The 971-nt window shown below is 48.3% G+C and overlaps 1 protein-coding gene across 1 annotated transcript; it reads right to left on the reverse strand.

Annotated features, from left to right (window-relative positions):
- Nucleotides 1–219: 219 nt before the first annotated feature.
- LOC111672645 (peroxisomal ATPase PEX6-like) lies at nt 220–952 on the reverse strand. Its single transcript, XM_023430136.2, has 2 exons — nt 582–952; nt 220–474 (listed from the first exon to the last, which is right to left on the reverse strand). The coding sequence occupies exons 1-2, from the start codon at nt 770–772 to the stop codon at nt 327–329; spliced, it is 339 nt and encodes a 112-aa protein (XP_023285904.2). The 5' UTR covers nt 773–952; the 3' UTR covers nt 220–326.
- Nucleotides 953–971: the final 19 nt, after the last annotated feature.

Below are 971 nucleotides of genomic sequence, written 5' to 3' on the forward strand. Positions count from 1 at the left end.
CACACACACACACACACACACACACACACACACACAAACACAAACACACACACACACACACACACACGTTGGTCAACTGCATTTATTTTTGAAAAGACTTCCTGTGAGCTCCGGAACACAGATTTTCAGATTATATTCAATTTTATACATTTAATAATTAAAGGATGAAAACACCATTCTTAGTAAAATTAATGAATAATTCATAATTAATTCATTTTATCAAAATACAGATTTTATCTGGAGTGGACTCTTTGTCGTGAGTAATAATCTGTTCCCCTGATCGTGTTGAATAATCCTGATCTGAATATTGATCAAAATAATCAGGATTATGATTTCTTTCCATGACTGAGGCGTGTCGAACGTCGTACCTTCAGCAGGTGGAGGTTCAGTCTGTGACTCGCCGCGCCGACCGCCGTCATCTTCCCGCTTCCTGCCGGACCGTGGAGGAGGACGGTGCAACCGGACAGAGAGCTGCTGCAACCACAAACAACACTGACATCACTGACCACATGTCCCATCATGCCTCTGTCTACTATAGGTCTTACGGGGACCAGTCAGATCCTCGTGTTCAGGTGAGTTACCTGTGGTGCAGGTGGGGCAGCACGATGCTGCTGATCAGGTCCACCGTCTTGCTGAGGCCCGGAGGAGACAGACTGCTCCACAGGGACGCTCCCTCCACCAGGCAGCAGGGGACGGGGCTGTTGGTGGACGCTCCCTGAGGAGACACACAAACAAACGTCCACTGATACTGGAGCCGCACGACTATCTCCATGGCAACAGATGAGCGGTGGATTCGCTCCAGGGTCGAGTCGTTTCATCGTCCGTCTGAAGAGCTCGAGCTTCTGTCCTCCAGGTGGAGACTCAGACCAAATATCAGGTCTATGGCCCAGTTCAGACCAGTTCAGACCGGTTCAGTGATCTGATCAGTGGTCAGCTCTAAGGTTACTTCCACACGACTTTAAAAATCATCT

Source organism: Seriola lalandi, unplaced genomic scaffold, assembly GCF_002814215.2.
Source record: "Seriola lalandi dorsalis isolate HSWRI2012SDOR001 ecotype SW California unplaced genomic scaffold, Sedor1 jcf7180002008760, whole genome shotgun sequence".
Lineage (NCBI taxonomy): Eukaryota > Metazoa > Chordata > Actinopteri > Carangiformes > Carangidae > Seriola > Seriola lalandi.